Source organism: Papio anubis, chromosome 10 (assembly GCF_008728515.1).
Source record: "Papio anubis isolate 15944 chromosome 10, Panubis1.0, whole genome shotgun sequence".
Taxonomy (NCBI): domain Eukaryota; kingdom Metazoa; phylum Chordata; class Mammalia; order Primates; family Cercopithecidae; genus Papio; species Papio anubis.
The window spans coordinates 93,802,533-93,820,106 of record NC_044985.1 but is presented as its reverse complement, the minus strand read 5'-3'; the positions used below and the strand labels follow the sequence as shown (position 1 = coordinate 93,820,106).

Genomic DNA, 17,574 nt, shown 5'->3' with positions numbered 1-17,574 from the left:
CCTTTAGTAAATGTGAAGCATAACTACTACATTGCTTAACTCCTCTTTGGTTGTGAGAGTACAGAATACAAACATAGTGAATTGAAAGTCTCCAAGCCTCTATTTAGAAACAAAACTAGGTTGTCAACAGGTTTTAATCTTTATAAAAGTAGATTCATTGTGATATTAATATAGTAAAATAAGGGAATGTGAACTTTGATGTTTTCATAAAAGGTTGCATCTGACTTATAGTGGTTTTCTCCCAAGAAGTTAAAAGTATGTAATGTTTTGGAAATTTCATTATTTCAAATGCAAAGTTTGTAGGGATGGGATGGGAATGGATTTAGCAGGTGTAGGTTTTCTTAAAGACTTCTTGGGTATATTTGTTTCCATTCATCTGTGAATAGTATTTATTAATATTCAGAAGTACTGTTCATCTTATGTACTATTTCAGGAAGTTCATGAAGTTGTTTCTCTGTTAGCTTTTTAATTTGTTGATTAAGTGCAGCTAACCAGTAATTCCTAAAATACTGCTACCAACATGCTTGGAAAGAGTGTTCTGTCAATTCTGATAGTTGTTACATTTCAAACTTTTGCTTATTTTCTTAAGCTTATGTGCTATTTACAGAAAGAAAGCAATTTTAATGTTACAATCTGTAATCCAAGTATTACAAAGAGTGGTATTTGAAAATACCTTTTTTACTTTATTTTTCCAGATGTGCCTCTTCATTTTCACTTTGAAACACTGTTAAAAAGGACTGAAATAAAAGGCAATCTTGCTGAAAATAAATTTGTAGATGAATATATCATATCTCCATCACCTGGTATGTCACATTTACAGTTCTTGTACTTTATATGCCTTTTTATGTCTTTATACTTACTATTTTTGCATTCTAAGGAAATAAAATTTAACAAAAGAATAAATGAAAATCCTTAATTTTTAATACTCACTTTTTACAAACCATGTACACATAAAATACAAGAACAATCTTAACATGAAATGTGCAATACCTATTGAATAATTATGAACTATTACTGATAAATATAATAAAAATTTAAATAAATATGGAAAAACAGTATTTCTGTATGGTAAGATCAATAAAGATATAAATTCTTCCTAATAGTTCATATGATTAATGTAATATAACTTGAAGTTCTCATAGAATTTGTTTAACTTAAAATAATTCTAAAGCACAATGGGAAGACTAAACAGGGGAAAATATAAAAGGAATTACTATAAAAGTTTAGAGAAAATCTAGCCAACCCACATATGGAAACATGACAAAAATCTATAATAATGTAGATTCTATTTTGCTCCTATTTAAGAAAATAGATCAATGAAATAAACCCTATAGTTGATTATATATGAGGGAAGAATTTTATATCAGTGGGAAAGTGGAACATTTCTCATGGAGAAAATATTACTGTTAGTCTTTCCCAGTAGAATTCTTTTACATACTCATTTAATGCTATTAATCAGAATAACTTCTAGTTAATTCCAAGAATTGTACATAAAACGTTAAAACTACAAAATAAAACTTGAGGAAATTATAACGAAATGTTTATGAGTTCTATGAATGTGGGTGAATTCTATGCCTGGAAGCAATTAGAAGAAGAAAGAAAACAACATATTTTGATTAACCACAAAGTTAAAATCTAAACATCAGAAAAGTCTTATAAATTTAATATAAATTATTTCTATATGAAATAATCTACCTCAAAAACTCAAGTGAAATGAATACCTGTTAGAACTGGGGTATTATAAAATAAATTTATAAAAATAACAGCTTTTATAAGTACCAATAGTAACTAGATAGCCTATGTAAAGGAATAAAATATGTTAGACACATTGACAATGAAAATATAAAGTATTTTTCATCAAACTTAACAAGTACCTACATGAGGACTACTTCAAAAGTTTAGTGAGAAACATGAGGACATTCCTAGATGGAGAGAAATATCCTCTTCCTGTCAGAAGACAGTATCATAACTGAAGTTGTCAATTTTCCCTAAATTAATCTACAAGTAGAATATAATCCTAATCAGAATCAGAGGTATTATTGGAACAAATTTATTCTGAAGTTTATCTCAGACAGAAAATGTTGAATTAAATTTTTAGAAGATTAATAGCAGGACTATGAAGTTATAATCATGAAAACATGGTTCTGATAGAAGGCAGATCAAGGGAGCTTAAAAAAATTCCAGAGACAGAAGTTGGTATTTCCTACTATGTTGAAAAAATGACTTAGTCAATAAAGAATAATGACAACAACAAATTCTTATGAAGCATCATTTATATGTCAGCACTGGTTGAAGGGCTTTATATTACTTATTTAAGTCTGTATAACTCTGTGAGGTAGGTATTATTATTCTCCTTGACTAATCTTCCCCAAATTACAGTTGAGTAATAGAAGAGCCAGAATTCAAACCCAAGCAGTCTGGCTTGGAGCTATGCTCTATATAACCAAGTTTCCTTTGTAATCAAAGGCATTAAATAACGACTCTTTGGAAGAATTAAAAAGTGAGATCATTAACTCACAAAGTGCTTTAAAACAAATTTAAGTTGGATGAACATTAAATACATTTCAGATGGATTAAAACGTTCAATGTTAAAAATGAATGTCTTAAAAGAATAACAAGAAAAAGTGTACTTGATGATAATGAAAATAATAATATTAACTGAGCTTATAGTCAGACACTATGCGAAAGTTTACTACTTTTGCCTGTAACATTAATGATTTTAAACATAATCATCAAGTTTGCACAACTATAGTAAAAATAGCGCCCTCAAATATCTTGGATATTAAGAATTGATACAAGCCTTTTGGGGAACTCTGCGAAATGCATTACAAGGCCTTTAAACTATGTATTTTTTTGTAAGTTCAGTGTGGCTTAAAAACTCCCTTGTTTACTTTTGTACCTATTCCCCATAAATGTTTACTGACTGTTAACCCTATGTTCTGACCCAATTATTCCATTTCCAAGAATCTAGTCTAATCCTAAATATGAAACCTTTATTCACAACTATATTCATCTTATCATGTTTTTGTGATAATGAAAAATTAGCGACAACTTGAAGAGCACAATAGGGATATGGTTAAATATACTACAGTGGAATATACAGCCTTAAAAAATATCTTAAAAGTTCATATAAAGATGGAAACATACTCATCAAAGAATGTTGTGATATAAAAGGATGAAAATATTTTACTTGTGTGTCTGGTACAATTATAGCCATGTAGAAATATTTATTCTTATATCAACCAAATGCAATGTGTGGACCTTATTGAGACTGATTTGAATAAACCTGCTGTTTATATACACACACATAATTTTTGAAACGAGAAATTTGAACATGGACTAGCTGTTAGATATTAATGAATTATTGTTAATTTTGCTACTTGTAATAATGCATTGTGGTTACATAAACCCAGATGCACTTTTTCAGTTTGTTAGAGATTCACACTAACATATATGCAGATGAAAAGATATGTCTGGGATTTGCTTTTGAATATTCTAGCAAAAATGTTGGTGGGAGAGATGAAATAAGATTCGTTGTAAGTTGTTCACTGCTGAGACTGAAGGATAGGTATATGGGAGTTCATTATTCTAGTCTCCTTTTGTGTTTATCTGAAATTTTTCCACAGCAAAAATTAAAGAGAAAAAAGATGAAGGCACCAAGGATGAAAAACAATTATCTATGCCAAGGGGAAAAAGCCTAAAATGCAGAAAAATCTAAGTAATATGTGCAGTTACCTTTTAATGATGCGAGTTCACTTGTTGGAATCTGTCCTAAGACTAGATTTTTTTCAAAAGGGAAAAAAATGTATCCATGAAGATGATTATTTTAAGAATGTCTTTAATAGCATTATCATTATGATGATAAGTATCATGGTCAACAGCTAGGAAATAGCTAAAGAACATTGTTTCTAATCAGAGGAATGTTATACAGCCATCTGAAAAAATAAGAGTTGTGATAAAAATATAAGTATACATTTAATTAAAATTATTTCATATTTGATATATGAAATATAAAACGTATTATTGACTGAAAGAGTAGGCAAATATGAAAATATATGCTATTAGAGATTAATTATGTTTCTTTTAATGTTGTTCTACTATTTGATTTAAAAAAATAAGGCAGGTCGGGCGCGGTGGCCTACACCTGTAATCCCAGCACTTAGGGAGGCTGAGGCAGGAGGATCACTTGGGCCCAGAGTTCAAGACCAGCCTAGGAAATATAGTGAAACCCTATCTCCACAAAAAATACAAAAATTAGCTGGGCATGGTGGTGTACACCTGTGGTCCTAGCTACTTGGGAGGCTGAGGCAGGAGGATGACTCAAGCCTGGGAGGTTGAGGCTCCCACTGAGCCATAATTACACCACTGCACCCCAGGATGTGTGACAAAGTGAGACCCTGTTTCTAAAAAAATAAAAAACAAAAAATAAGGCAGTTAAACATGTTAGGCACACAATTAAGGGGAATGCATGAATAATGTAATGAGAAATTTCATCCTATATATCTGTCTTAAATAGCTGGTCATTAATTTTTCTTTTGCTGTTAGTGATTAGAGTTCAGAATTTATTAAGCACTTAGTGCCAGGCATACTATTAAGTGCTGAAGAATCAAAGGTGAATTACAGGAAGTCGAAATTGTAATGGAGGAAGACACAAATAACTGTTATATAGTATAATGGGGATAAACACATTTGAAGGCTGAGTGTGGTGGCTCATGCCTGTAATCCCAGCACTTTGGGAGGCTGAGGTAGGGGGATTGCTTGAGCCCAGGAGTTCAAGACCAGCCTGGGCAACATGGCATGGTGGTGCATGCCTGTAGTACCAGTGACTTAGGAGGCTGAGGCAGGATTGCTTGAGCCCAGGAGCTCGAGGCTGCAATGAGCAATGATCGCACCACTGCACTCCAGCTTGGGTGACAGAGTGAGACTCTATCTTAAAAAGAAATTATATAAGATATAAATAAGAAGGAGTATGTAACTCTGCTTAGAAGGCAGAAAAAGAGAGGTTAAGGGAGATGAGAAATGGGCAAGGAGAGGAACTCTAGAAAGATGGTGATGCCAAGTGCAGCTTCAACTACTGAATTGGAATTTACAGAGAAAGAAGGATGAAGTGTTCCAGATTAGTGCTTCTCAAACTTTAAAATGTAAACAAGTTACTTTGGGGATATTGTTAGAATGCAGATTCTGATTTAATAAATCTGGAATGGGACCTGAAATTCTGCATTTCTAACGAGGTCCCAAGTGATTCGGATGCTGTTGGCCCATATTGAGTAACAAGTCTTTAAAGAACAAAAACAAACATATGTCTTGTCATGGAGAAATGACACAGTATGATATATTCAAATATCTATAAATAAGGACAGGTGCAGTGGCTCACGCCTGTAATCCTACCACTTTGGGAGGCTGAGGCGGGTGGATCACCTGAGATCAGGAGTTTAAGACCAGCCTGGGCAACATGGTGAAACCCCATCTGTACTAAAATACAAAGACTGGCCAAGGGTGGTGGTGCACGCCTGTGGTCCCAGCTACTTGGGAGGCTGAGGCATGAGAATCACTTGAACCCAGGAGGCGGAGGTGCAGTGAGCTGAGATGGCACCATTGCACTCCGGCCTGGGCAACAGAGCAAGACTTCATCTCAAAACAAACAACAACAAATATCTATAAATAACTTGGCATTCCGGTAGGGCAAATTGCGTGAAGGCAGTAGACAGATCTTTGCTTGGATTTATCCTGTATGGTCCATTAGATTTGGCAGTTTACAATGGAATTGCTGATTTCAGGCAACAAGCAGAGAAAAGCCAAACTGTAGTGGGATGAAAAGTGAATGATGACTAGTTTAATCATGAGGAATACCAGACAAAACCAATTTAAGAGTTTATACTTATCAAAATATTCAAAGTTATGAAAGTTATGGAAGACAGTAGAACTGTTTCAGATATGACCTTAATGACATCTGACAACTGCAATGCCATCTGCAATGAATAGTTGAAATTATCTGTAAATAACATTATAGAGATATTGGTGAAATCTGAATAAAGTCTATAGATTAGCTAATGGCACTGAACTGCATGGCTACATAAGAGAATGTCCTTTGTTTTCAGAAATACATTGATGTTTTTAGGGCTAAAGGGGCATCATGTCAGCAACTAAATTTCATTTGTGGTCTGAAAGAAGGAGGTAAAGCAAATGTGATACAATGTTAACATTTGGGGGATTTCAGAAAAGGGTCTACAGAAATTTGTTCTATTTCAAGTTTTCTGTAATTCTGTAATTATGTCTCAGATAGATGGAAGAGGAGGAACAATAGCACCATAACCCACACAAGCAAGCCAGAAACATAAAGCTCAGTTTTTGTCACCTACACTTCCTCCTGTCTTAAACCAATTGCCAAGTTGTCAATATGATCTTACGTGTTTCCTTTCTTGCCTTCGACTACTCTCACAGTCCACCATGATCTCTTACCTATACTTCTGAAATAGACTTTTAATCCATGTTTCCCCTTTAATCACTGTAGGCAGTGATCTCTTCAAAATGCAAATCTAATGTCACACCTGCTCCCCACACCATCCCGTTAAAACATTCGAGAAGGAATATTCTTAACACCTTAAAGCCCTATCTACATAGGCTGGCCCCTCCCTCATGATTCTTTCTCACCATGCTTCCTTACTCTACACTACATAGCTGTTCAGTTCCCAAACTTGTCCTGTTCCCTTGGGCCATTGTACATGCTATTCTCCTCCTTCCCCTAGCTATCAGCTATTTCTGTTCATATTTAGAATCTATGACTTCATCTGGGGAAGCCTTTCCCAGAGCTCTTACTAGTACTCTTATACATTCTCAGTAACATCATGTAGTTTCACAACTGAAATGCGTATTTTTCTATCACGTTACGATTGCATTCCTTGAAATAACACCTGTAAACTACAAGGGCTGCTACAAATCCTAGTTTTGCTTACCTAGGGTTTAGAATAGTGCTTGCCATGTAATTGGATCTCTGTAAAGTTGTTGGATGAATAAAAGGGAAGGAAGTAAAGACAGGATATATGAGAAATGCTATCCAAGTGTGATCTTAGGATGAACTCTACGAGAGGATTGGGAGAGCAAGAACTGAAAGGCTGGGAGGTTTATCAATAGACAGGGAAGGAAGTAAAGACAGGATATATGAGAAATGCTATCAAAGTGTGATCTTAGGATGAACTCTACGAGAGGATTGGGAAAGCAAGAACTGAAAGGCTGGGAGGTTTATCAATAGAACAGGTGAAGAGGATGTGTAGAATTGTCATACATTTCCTACTATTTCAAGGGTCCATGAAAACCTTACAAGACAATAACGAATTAGAAGGAAAATGATAAATGTGAAGAAAACATTTGAATAAAATTTAATTTAAAAATCAACTTCTGTGAAAGTTAAGATTCTTTCACAAAGTTTGATGTTTTCAGAAGAGTGGAAAATTCCTTGTAGAAAATAAGAGAAATGTTAATTGTCTACAGTTTGCTTAAATGCTACAGCAAAATGTTATTAAAAGAATGGACACTTTTAATACCTACATACGTTTTAACATATACATTTTAAAATCCACCTCTCACAATTCTAGTTACCATTTTAGTAAGTTTAGATTACTCCTGCCATACTGTTTTCTTGTATTAATAACTTTCAGGGTATCATCATCTGTGATGCACTTATGATTTAATTTTCATTTGCTGTTTGACATTCAGGTGCATCGTTGAAATCTTAGGGTTTAATATTGATTCTGGAAAACACTTCAACTATCTTCAACTATTCCCTCCTTTTCATTCTCTCTCGTCTCATCTGTTACCCCATTCTGGTCTTTTTCTCTCCATATTTTCTATCACTCGATTCCATCAAGATATGGAATTCCTCTTCCAGACCTTGATTTTGATTTTCAGCTGTTTCCATTGTTACTTAGCCTAGTGATGATTTTAACATTTGGACAATTATATTTTCTATTTCTGACACTTCTCCAGAGGGCCTCTTACCTGTTTCTCTTGGCAATATTAACTGTTAAAAGAGTTGCTAATATGTATTCCATGAATGCTCCATTATTTCTTGAGATGGTTCTCCACTTGTGGTTTGTACCTGTTTTTTGATTTAGTGTTGGTATTCAGATTTTTGGAGTTTTCTATGCTCATCATTGAAGCTGTGATACTCAGTTAAAACTGTTCTACCACTGCTGTTTACGGGACACTTCTGATGGGAAGGGAATTTATACTACATTTGAAATTTTCACACTAATTTGGGGATGGGCCGGACATTTCAAAGCGGGGCACTTTGGCATTGCCTTCTCTCTCCAACCATTCATTTATCTGCCTAAAGCTGATTTTGTTAGTCTGACTGAGATATTGACATATGCAGTCAATATCCAGATAGTTGTCCTGCTTCCAATTTTCCTTTCTTGTGGGTCTAGACCACCTTTGGTGGCATCGCACCTCTTTGTGGCAGTACTTCACTGTGTGCTTCTGGTCTGGGTTTCCTCTTCAAATTCCACATAGTATTAGTCTTTCAGAGATTCCTCAGAAATTCTGCCGTATAAGTTCCACTTTTTGCTTGCAAATATGGATTTATATGTGCATATCTGTGCATGTACCTATGTAAAAAGTATTTGTCTATCATATTTAGGGTCATTTGCCATCTTGAAACCAGACGCTCCTTGTCAGCTGGTAGGCCATGCCCTTTATTTCAATAGTGTGAGTTTGGCACTTCAGCTTACATATTTCTTTTTCCACTCCTTTCCACATCTCCAAACCTTTCAAAAAAGGAAGCCAATTTGGTTATTAGACCAAGGCTGGAAATAAGGGGGTTCAGATATACAATCATGGTAACGCTAACATTTACTGAACACTTATCACGTCAGATGCTTTTACTTACTGCTACATGAATAAACTCAAGTAATCATTATAAACCCAAGGTCGCTATTATCCCTATTTTACAGATGATGCAACTAAGACATCAGAGATGTTAAATGATTCAGGTTCTTGCTCTAGTCTCACCATGTTGAATCTTACTTGGTCCCAAATGATTTCCAGATTTAGGGTAAGCAAGAACTTAAAGATTCTGATGATCGCCAGGATTTATGTATCTGAGCCAATCCTCACTCTATAAAGTTTCTGTAATTTGGAAGACTTTGAGAACAGATCATCTTCCCTTTTCATTCCCCTCAAAAAAAAATGAAGAAAATACAAGAAACTGGAAATTCCTGGGGATGTTTTTAGTTGGAGTTGTCTGTCTTGGTATTTAAGGTTATATTTATCTGTAATTTTGAAATGGTATCTTAAAATTCTGCAGTTACAAATAAAAACAGATTAACATGTTCACTGTGTTAAGGAACTAAAACTTAAAATTTCCTTTTCATTTGTTTTAGTACATAGTACTTCTCTGAATCAATGGAGAAATGGATATTCACCTATACGTAAGCCTGAAATAAGGTCAGAATCTTCTGCACAACTGTTACAGGGAAGAAAGAAAAGACATTTGAGTGAAACAGCATTAGGTAGGTTAAAGTGAGGATATAAGCAGTAGTGATGTTAAAAATAAAAAATTCTGATTTTAAAATAACCTGTCTCATGGGAGTTTATAATCCAGAACAGCCACTAATTACACAAAACATCTGTGACTCTACAAACATGAAACAGCATATTCGTAGTTTATTTAGAATTATTTGTGGACTGGTATCTACCTACTTTATGGCAATTATTTCCCTCCTATGTTCCCTGACTAGTTGTCTTCTACCAATCACTCCCTGGATGGGATTTAATCTTCAAAGTTGTGTTTTAGGCTCAAAATAGGCTAGTGTAAAGTTGCCTTATAGAAACTGTTAACCATTTATGGTACCTACTGTGGAGATGTTGATGCACTGCAGATTCCTCAGGATTTTGAGAAAGTGAACAAGCTTCAAGTGAAATGCTAAACTACCCTGTTCAATTCTCCTTACAAGCCTATAGAGTTCCAAGATGATCAAGAGAAAGCTTTGGAAACTAGAACTCTTCTAGTAATACAAAGGGATTTATTTTGGAGATTTGGGACAAGATAGTTGCCACAGTTATTGCAAATGATAAAAAATAAAAATTAACTGGCAAGATAAATTAGAAACTACACCCAAGATGTATTAATTATACAGAATGGATTTAATCTGTTTATCTCTGGTGTCTTCAGATATCCCACGATAAAAGACCTACCTAGTCACTACCTGATAACTATCTGATCAGCTACATTGTAGCAAAAAGTGAACAAATTCCCACACATGTTCAGAGCTGGTTTCATTAGGCTCTTTAGTGTCTCACTCTAAGAACAACCAAGTATTCACCTAGCTTTTGAGGAACTTTCATATATGCATACCAAAACATAACTAAGCTTTAAAAAAAAAAATCTAATAAGATGCAACATGAAGTATACATTACCTAAGGTATAAAATGTTTCTCTTAAATTGACTGATACTTTAGCTCTAACTTCAAGTTTGATGTACATACAGGAATAAAACAAACAAATGTCATACTACACAGAAATAACTAGATAATTCCAAAAGGATAGGACATCTGGTCCAGCCTGTCAAGTCAATGTAATGAAAAATGATTTATTCTAGACTATAAGAAACCTAGGAGACAATGGCCAATTTTAACATGTAGATCCTTATCTGAAGAAACTAGCTATAAAGGACGTTTTTAACAAATGGAGAAATGTAAATATGGACTAGGTATTAGATTTTATATTATACAGGAAAATATTCTCATTTTAAAAGATCTGTACTAAAATAAGGGCAGTACGTAAATGCATACATATATATATTTACTGTATACACACACACAACAGGGAACCAAAACAGGGAAAAAAAGGAACTTGGAAGAAATACAGAAAATACTAATAGAGGTAAACTTCTAATCAATATCCTGAGAGAAATGAGAAATTTCATCTACGAAACAAGAACAGGATGCTATTTAAAAAAAAGAGTACTAGAGAACAAGTACTTTTGGAAATATGTATTTTAATAGCAGCATTTTTTCAAAAAATTCAGAGTGTTCAGAAGACCAAGGACAGACACCTCACAGAAATTAGAATAAAAAGTCAAATATGAAAAATGAGACTAGATAAGAAAACTAAGATAGTTCTGGTGGTTCAACCACAAATAGGAGTCACAGGAAACAAGAATAAAGGAATGAGATGAAGGATTATTCAGGGAACAATATGAAATATATTGGATAAAAACTGCCAAAACCCCAGAAAATGGAGATAACTTATGGCATGACTGTAAGACTCCTCTTTTTTCATTTCCTTTTTTGTTTTCTAATACACGAATTAAAAAAACAAAAACAAAAACAAAAAAAAAGGAATCAATCACCTGTCATCTAATTAGGAAAGTAATTCTAATGATACCTATTAGTCATGTTTAATGTGTGATATTCAATGGCTCTTTCCACGGCAGGAGAAAGAATTAAACTTGAAGAATCTGATTTTCAACACACAGAATCAGGATCCCATAGCAATTTTACAGCTGTTTCTAATGTCAACGTTTTATCAAGAATCCAGAATTCATCATCACGAGTAGGTTTTTCTCTATGTTGAACTCTAAAATGGCTTTAAAAATAAAAACACCTGATTTTGAAAATAATTTATATTTTGCTAATCTATAACAGGCTTATTTACTAGCACATATTAATAGACATTTATAACTATCTTGTTAGAAAACAATAAATTTGATTTATACAACTTATTTTTAACTATGAAGCTAAAAGTTCATTAATATTTGGTTATAGCTTCTTTTTAGGTGTTAAAAATTTAAGATTATCATGATCATCTCTATTCCTTAACATATGAAGCTAAATAAAATCTTACTAATGAGAATTCAGGACTTGTCTTGTTCTTATCCTGCTTTTTTGGTTATCTGGCCAGGGTACAGAGAGGTCAAAAGGTGGCAGTATTTAGAAATGAACAGTCTGAAGCTCAGGAACCAGGAACGCACAAATGAAGAGTATACTGAAGGGCTGACCAAAAATATTTCACTGCCTTTCCTAATAAAAAGTGGGTTACTGATCATTTCGTTGACATTTAGGGTGATGTATGTTAGTCTTTTCTGATAAAGAGTTTTGCATTTAAGACATTTTTTTTATGGTCTTAAAAATAAGCTTGTATGCTTGCACACATAAATACATTACACATCTACCAAGAGATTGTTCTGATTTACAAAATACAGAAATATTTTCTTACTTAGTTTTCTGAACACATTTTAGACTTTATAACAATGTATTTACAAAAATTATGTAACATGTGTACTGCCATATTTATATAACTGATGAAAGGAGGGTATCATTAGAAGTAACTAGACAGTACTGTAAATCTACTGTAATCCTGCTTTGCAGAATACTGCACGACGGAGATTGAGAAGTGAGAGCTCTTATGACATAGATAACATTGTGATTCCCATGTCATTAGTAGCCCCAGCTAAATTAGAGAAACTCCAATATAAGGAAATACTTACTCCAAGGTACGTATACTCACATCTTCATATTTTTCCTTCTTCCTTCCTTCCTTAATAAACTTAAATTTTCAAAGTGAAGTTCGAATTTTAATTAATCAAAGGAGGATCCTTCTCCCAGTTCTTTCATAGCCATGGAGGGGAAATGGTGAAAAAAAAAAAAAATTACTCATGCCTTTAGAAAAAGTGTTATATAGTATCACAGTTTATTTCTGAGTTTTTATTAAGATTTGGGAATTCCTAGACTACTTTAGCATTCTTAGTCTTTATTATTCAATGTCATTTAGTTATCTACTGTGTATATGACACTAAAAGGCACTTTAGTGACATAAAAACTATAGCAACAAATAATCCTTGCCCTTAAAGATACAGGTGTGACATAAGTTGCAAAGAGTTTTGCCTTTTCATGGGGTATTCACACTGTAAGACAGTAATACCTGTGACCAAAAAAAAAAAAAAAAAAAAAAAATTGTGATGTATTGCGAAGTCAGCAATAAACACATTCAAAAGATGAGTGGGAAGGTCTGGGAAGTCACCCATGAAGGAATGGGAAGGTGGAGACGGTATTTACATAGCGATACCACAACAAAGGCACAGGACAAGTGTGTAAGGTTTAGCCAGATACTGTTTTGTGCAGGTTGATAATGGGAGGCTAGAAACAAAGTTAGGTCCAGATTGTGGAGGTCCCTGAATGCCATACGCAGATCTGCTCCCTACTGGCAGTAAAGTTAGCCCAACTTTTTAGAAATGATGAGTGCAGTTTCTTAAGAATATAAATATGACACCAGGAAGTAGAGACAGAAAAGGTTGCAAACAGAGACAGGTGGGTGACAATTTCAGTTAATTGCTATACATCTCTATTCTAATTTCATAATTTCTTTTATTCATAATTACCTTGAGGTATCAAGAACTCTAATATTCTATAAGAGTTCTACTATGAGAACTCCTATAATCTGTGGATACTTGTTGCATAAGTAATGAGTAACATTTGTGGCTATGATGTTCTATAGCAAAAATATATTTCAACTTGCAATGGTAGGCTGGAGCTAGCTGGCTGAGTAGATAGTTAAATATAGAAGACTTCTGTGAGCCAGTTATTAAACTACTGATGACTCAAAAGGGGCTATGGTAGGTATTTTCACACCAAAGAAACTGGCAAACATACAAACCACGGTTTTTTTCCTTCTGTTACTTTTTGGCCAGGCCAGGTTTATCAGCATACCACTAACTTCAGTCAGTACGTAATTATGATGTATAAAATGCAGCTATACAGAACAGACTATTCACCATAAAGCCAAAAGTCACGTCTCATTTTCTCTTTTATCCTTTACTCATAATACAAATATTTTTCTTTTAAAAAAATTAAGTATTAAAACACAATTTGAACCATGAAGTGCCAAGGAAAGAAAATACTAATACACTTAGCTGTGCTTAGAGTATAAAATTACCACATTTAGATAAATAAAAGCTGTTTAACATTGGTTTTTCTCTTCAACAGCTGGAGGATGGTTGTTCTTCAGCCTTTGGATGAATATAATTTAGGCGAAGAAGAGGTAAGCTGCCTTTCATTTAATGGGATAATTATACATTATGTATAATGAAACCTGCTTGCTTTGACATTCAGGGAATTAATGGAATATATAAACCCTTTAACTTACACTGATTTTTTTTTTCCTTTCACTTATGAAAAGGAAGTTCTTTTAAAAGAATATTCAAAAAATGTTTTGTGCAAATTTGACTACCAGCATAATACACAAATACACAATAATTTAAAAAGCCAAAAAAAAATACAGCATTTGTTTATGAGTTTTTGAGATACTGAATTTACATGAATATCCACATTCATTGTCAGTATTATATTTTTCTGCATGAGATTAGTCTCACTCATTATTTTAAGGTTTAAATGCCATTTTCAGAATCGTAGGGCCAATTTGCTCTTCAGTTTGGAAAATTTCGGACTTTAAAAAAGTAATGTGGTATATACATCATGTAATACCTGTAGAGTCTAGGGTGTAAGAGGAATCAGACATTAATGTTTCTGTAGTGAAATATTCATAGTTGAGTTGGATAAACACTAAAAATAGCTTCACATCATTACAGATCAGGCTATGTCACCAAATGAATTCTGAAAAATTTGTTTTTGCAGATTTTTGGATTTTGGAATTGCAGGTAAGGGGTTGTGAATATGTATGGATAAAATTTTATCAAGATAAGATTATAGGGAAAAATACTTTATAACCAAACTAATTCCAAAGTGATGGTCTCTAGAAGACACTGTTGAAGACACTTAGTTTCTGTCAAGTAACAATCTTTCTATGTCCAGTGGTCACGTTTTTCAACTACCAAAATTTACCTTTTAATGCCCTTTCCTCTTCTAATGTATTCTTCCTCATTTCTGAATGATCCTAGCCAAGAAACCCAAATTCTTAAATACCATAACCAAGGTAGAATTCCAGGTTCGAAACCTAGATAAGTCATTCATTAAATTAATTCTGATTTAAGCTAGTTTTATACTTTTCTTTGATATTAACATCTTAGAATAGTGTGTCCTCCACAATCCATAAAAGCTCTTGAATGAACAAAGCATTAAGACTACTGGTACTAAGCTATGGCAAATGGAAAGCACTGTGAACTCATTTGTAGTCTACCGAAGTCTTCAAATATGAACCAATAGTAAACAAGTATTTTTAAGTTTTTTGAGGTGGGAAGATCGCTTGAGCCCAGAAGTTCGAGGCTGCAGTGAGCTATGATTGCACAACTGCACTCACTACAGCCTGGGCAACAGAGACCCGTGTCTAAAAATAACAATAATAAAATAATTTTAAAACATTTTTGACTCCCCTTTTATAGGAATTTGAAGTTCATCTGATAACATTTGTTCTCTCAACTTACACAGATAGCATTTTAGTTTGCTTCCTACTGTTTTCTACATGAGAAACTCTTTGAAACCTTGAAACTCGATCTTGTATTTCTTTTTTTGAGACAAGAGTCTCACCCTGTCACCCAGGCTGGAGTGCAGTGGCACGATCTTGGCTCTCTGCAACCTCCGCCTCCTGGGTTCAAGCAATTCTCTGCCTCAGCCTCCCAAGTAGCTGTGATTTCAGGCACCCACCACCACGCCCAGCTAATTTTTGTATTTTTAGTAGAGACAGGGTTTCACCATCTTGGCCAGGTTGGTCTTGAACGCCTGACCTCGTGATCCACCCACTTTGGCCTCCTAAAGTTCTGGGATTACAGGCGTGAGCCACCGTGCCCAGCCTGATCTTATATTTCAGAATGTTTCTGATAAAAGCAAAAATATTTATTTCTAATTCCAGATAGAAGATCTTTCTGATGAAGTCTTCTCCCTAAGGCACAAAAAATATGAAGAGAGAGAGCAAGCCAGGTGGTCACTATGGGAGCAAAGCAAGTGGCACAGAAGAAACAGCAGGCAGGTTATAAATTTAAAACCCCAAACCATAGAATTCATGTGAAATGAACAAAACCTCTGCATGAGTTTTCGGTGAGACCACTGAAAAGGAAACCATGATGTTGTAACATCAGCGATTTGTGCACCAGAAGTAAAATACTACACAGAATGAGCTTGTATTCAAAATATATTTGAGCTAATTCTATAATGATGAAATTAGTTTCTGTATTTTACTGTTTCTTATATTGTCAGCCTCAGGAATAGATTTAACTAACAATGTGAAAATTCTCTGTATATATGAAGTAGTTCATTTCAATCTACTTTAATAATGGACCTCACACTGGGGACTGAAGTTTAGGTAATCCATTTTAACATCACTACTTCTAAAATATGTTTTTTTTAAAAAAATAAAAAATTTCTCAAGAAACCTGTTTAGTCTAAAATGCAAAAAAGCCTAAAATACTTTTAGAAACACAAATGAGCTTTGAGGGAAGGGGAAGTAAATCAGACATAATTATTATGTGAGAAAATCCCTGTTATTTTATATTTATTATACATTTGATCATTTTTAAAAGAGCCAAAACTCAAAAAGCAAGATTGTGTGAAGTCTGGTAGTTGTTTTAGTTAAGGAGTATCTTTTGTTTAATTAGTCAGACAAAAGACAAAAACAAACCAAATAAACAGCAAGAACACCCCTCCCCCTATTATAATTCGGTAAAATATTTCATAAAGTACTGTTTCATCCTCTGAGTACGAAAGTAATAAATAGCACCAGAGGAATTTTTAAAAATCTTTGGGCAAAACTGTTTAAAGTTACCAAGTTAACTTGACTCAGTGATACCTTGGGTTGTTCATAAATTTTCAAGACCTCAAAAAATAACAAATAATTGTGTTTTCCTGATTTTCTTGCTAGAGCTTACAGTAAAAATGTTGAAGGACATGACTTGCTTTTGAAAGAATACCCTAATAACTTTAGTAGCAGTCAGCAATGTGCTGCTGCAAGTCCTCCTGAGCTTCCTTCAGAGAACCAGGATCTGTGTGCATATGGCTTACCTTCTTTAAATCAAAGCCAAGAAACCAAGGTAAGTGCAATATATATGATTAAACTTCCCATTCCTTGCCTTTTAACTACTTGTTTGTAGAAACTACTTGAAAAAAATTTATTTTCTTTATTACATCATTACATAACAAATTCAATAAGATAGTTAGGTAGAGAAGATCTGTATTCCAGCATTTTGTGTCCACTACTAACTACAGTCACCTTGTGTAACAAGTCAATACGAACCTCCAAGTACTCATTCATCTATTAGAGAATGGAGTACTATCAAAGTTTCATTACAAAACAAACCTGATTGATGAAGAATAGCACCTGCTACATGGCCAACGTTAGCTACTATTTCTTTCTCCTCATATCTTAAGATTTTTACATGCCTCACCACAGACCCAGTTCCTACCTTAAAGGTACTGCTTTCTAACACTGCATCCATAAAATTCTTACACCTTTCTTCATAAATAGACACTGAAAAAGAACTAGATCTAGAATGGAATGGAGATTATAGAATTAACAGGCAAGTTGCAGAAAGCTCAGGAAAGAAAAAGTTAATAGGTACCTTTAATAATGAAAATGAAGACATTGTAGAAGTATATCAAACCTGAGAACACTTTCCCAAAGTGCTCTTAGGT

General features: G+C 34.0%; 1 protein-coding gene and 1 long non-coding RNA gene across 7 annotated transcripts in view; one reads left to right on the top strand and one right to left on the bottom strand.

Annotated features, from left to right (window-relative positions):
* Positions 1-17,574, top strand: part of KANSL1L (KAT8 regulatory NSL complex subunit 1 like) — a 140,013-nt gene that overhangs the window by 120,444 nt on the left and 1,995 nt on the right. For all 6 annotated transcript variants that reach the window (XM_021923942.2, XM_021923944.2, XM_021923941.2 and 3 more), the window contains exons 8-14: positions 696-803; positions 9,378-9,506; positions 11,433-11,551; positions 12,367-12,491; positions 13,981-14,035; positions 15,800-15,912; positions 16,805-16,973. In XM_021923942.2, coding sequence (XP_021779634.2) covers positions 696-803; positions 9,378-9,506; positions 11,433-11,551; positions 12,367-12,491; positions 13,981-14,035; positions 15,800-15,912; positions 16,805-16,973 — 818 coding nt within the window. The remainder of the gene's footprint in view (positions 1-695; positions 804-9,377; positions 9,507-11,432; positions 11,552-12,366; positions 12,492-13,980; positions 14,036-15,799; positions 15,913-16,804; positions 16,974-17,574) is intronic.
* Positions 7,517-12,594, bottom strand: LOC110740937. The gene is made up of 2 exons (XR_002516260.2): positions 12,486-12,594; positions 7,517-8,762 (listed from the first exon to the last, which is right to left on the bottom strand). It is a non-coding gene; the product is annotated as an uncharacterized LOC110740937 (long non-coding RNA).